The sequence below is a fragment of the Medicago sativa genome, chromosome 4 (assembly GCF_051527215.1).
Source record: "Medicago sativa cultivar Bolivia chromosome 4, Bolivia_mono, whole genome shotgun sequence".
Taxonomy (NCBI): domain Eukaryota; kingdom Viridiplantae; phylum Streptophyta; class Magnoliopsida; order Fabales; family Fabaceae; genus Medicago; species Medicago sativa.
In genome coordinates, this window is record NC_140752.1 from 57,785,234 (window position 1) to 57,787,129 (window position 1,896).

Sequence of the window (1,896 nt, forward strand, 5' to 3'; positions counted from 1 at the left end):
AGCTTGAGGTTCCCTTCTTCAAAGAGAACACCAAGCTTCAACCCAAAAATATTTCACAATCCAATCCCAAAAACTTTAGCATATTCAATAAGTGGTAAATTGGTAATTTTCCATTATATCTTCTTAATTCATCAATATGAATGCTCTCACTACACCGTCTTCCAATTCCCTTACCTATCTGAACCGGGTTCGCCCCTCGTTAAACCGGATCGGTTCAGCTCCAACCAGAATAAGCGTTAAATGCGGATACGGTTTTGAATTCTCCACCGGTTCAAACCGAGCCGATTGGCAAAGCTCATGCGCTATTTTATCAAGCAAAGTAAATTCACAGCGAGATGAATCTCCGGTCACCGGAAACGACCATGTCACCACCGTCAACGGCCATAACGCCGCCGTAACCGATCTTCAGCTCGTCCCAATCGGAAACAATAAATCACTTCAACCAAAGCCACTTACTATCACCGACCTATCTCCGGCACCGATGCACGGCTCAACCCTCCGTGTCGCATACCAAGGAGTTCCTGGAGCATACTCCGAAGCCGCTGCCGGTAAAGCTTATCCGAACAGCGAAGCCATGCCGTGTGATCAATTCGAGGTAGCTTTTCAATCGGTAGAACTTTGGATCGCTGATCGCGCAGTTCTACCGGTTGAAAACTCCCTCGGTGGATCTATCCACCGAAACTACGACCTCCTCCTCCGCCACCGCCTCCACATCGTCGGAGAAGTTCAACTCCCCGTCCACCACTGCCTCCTCGCGCTTCCAGGAGTCCGAAAAGAATATTTAACACGTGTGATTTCGCATCCACAAGCATTAGCTCAATGCGAAAACACGCTAACAAAGCTCGGCCTCAACGTAGCGCGTGAGGCCGTTGACGATACAGCTGGTGCGGCGGAGTTTATTGCTACAAATAACCTCCGCGACACTGCTGCCATCGCCAGTGCACGCGCTGCAGAGCTTTACGGATTAAATATCTTAGCTGATGGAATACAAGATGATCCAAATAACGTGACACGGTTTGTTATGTTGGCAAGAGAACCCATAATTCCAAGAACAGATCGTCCTTTCAAAACAAGCATTGTTTTTGCTCATGATAAAGGAACTTCAGTGCTTTTCAAAGTGCTTTCAGCTTTTGCTTTTAGGAATATCAGCTTAACTAAGATTGAATCTAGGCCTCATCGTGGCCGTCCGATTCGAGTTGTGGATGATGAAAATGATGGAACAGCTAAACATTTTGAGTATATGTTTTATATTGATTTTGAGGCTTCCATGGCTGAGGTTAGGGCACAAAATGCACTTGCTGAGGTTCAAGAATTTACATCTTTCTTAAGAGTTTTGGGGAGTTATCCTATGGATATGACACCTTGGAGTCCTTCTTCTACTTTCTCATAGGGGAGATTTGCTTTGATATTGATCTTAGTTAAATCTTGATATAAAACAAAATTTAAAATATATAGTGTGTCTTATCATGTTAATTGTTATAAAAGTTCAAATTTGTGAAGGAAAAAAAATCCAAAATTGTCTAAATACTTTCATTTGCCTTACAATTTATATGTTTCCATTTTTTGCTAATTTTTTTGTTTGTTAAGGTTTTAGAATATAGATGTTTTTTATGGGATTTTCAGATGAATTAGATTTGAAAAGAAAGTGCATGTACATTGTACTTGAGTTTAGGGTTGGTGATTGTATATTTAGTCAAAAAATGGTGCTGAAGTTAGGTGGCTTGATTATTAATATATTGTGTATATTTATGACTGTATCCCCAAAAGGTCAAAACAGCCCTAGTTAGAAATATGTTGGATGTTTGTCCCAAATAAAAAATGTTGGATGTTTGTGTGAGGTGATAGATATTTTATATTTGAAGTTTTTGCACGTGCAGAAATCGAGCTTTAAGGTAT

The 1,896-nt window shown here is 41.1% G+C and overlaps 1 protein-coding gene across 1 annotated transcript; it reads left to right on the forward strand.

Annotated features, from left to right (window-relative positions):
- LOC146930167 (arogenate dehydratase 3-like) lies at positions 1-1,525 on the forward strand. The gene has a single exon (XM_085701786.1). The coding sequence runs from the start codon at positions 137-139 to the stop codon at positions 1,388-1,390; it is 1,254 nt and encodes a 417-aa protein (XP_085557912.1). The 5' UTR covers positions 1-136; the 3' UTR covers positions 1,391-1,525.
- Positions 1,526-1,896: the final 371 nt, after the last annotated feature.

Bases quoted from the DNA above. Each gene is read 5' to 3' on its own strand.
- LOC146930167 (XM_085701786.1), top strand. From the start codon at position 137: ATGAATGCTCTCACTACACCGTCTTCCAATTCCCTTACCTATCTGAAC.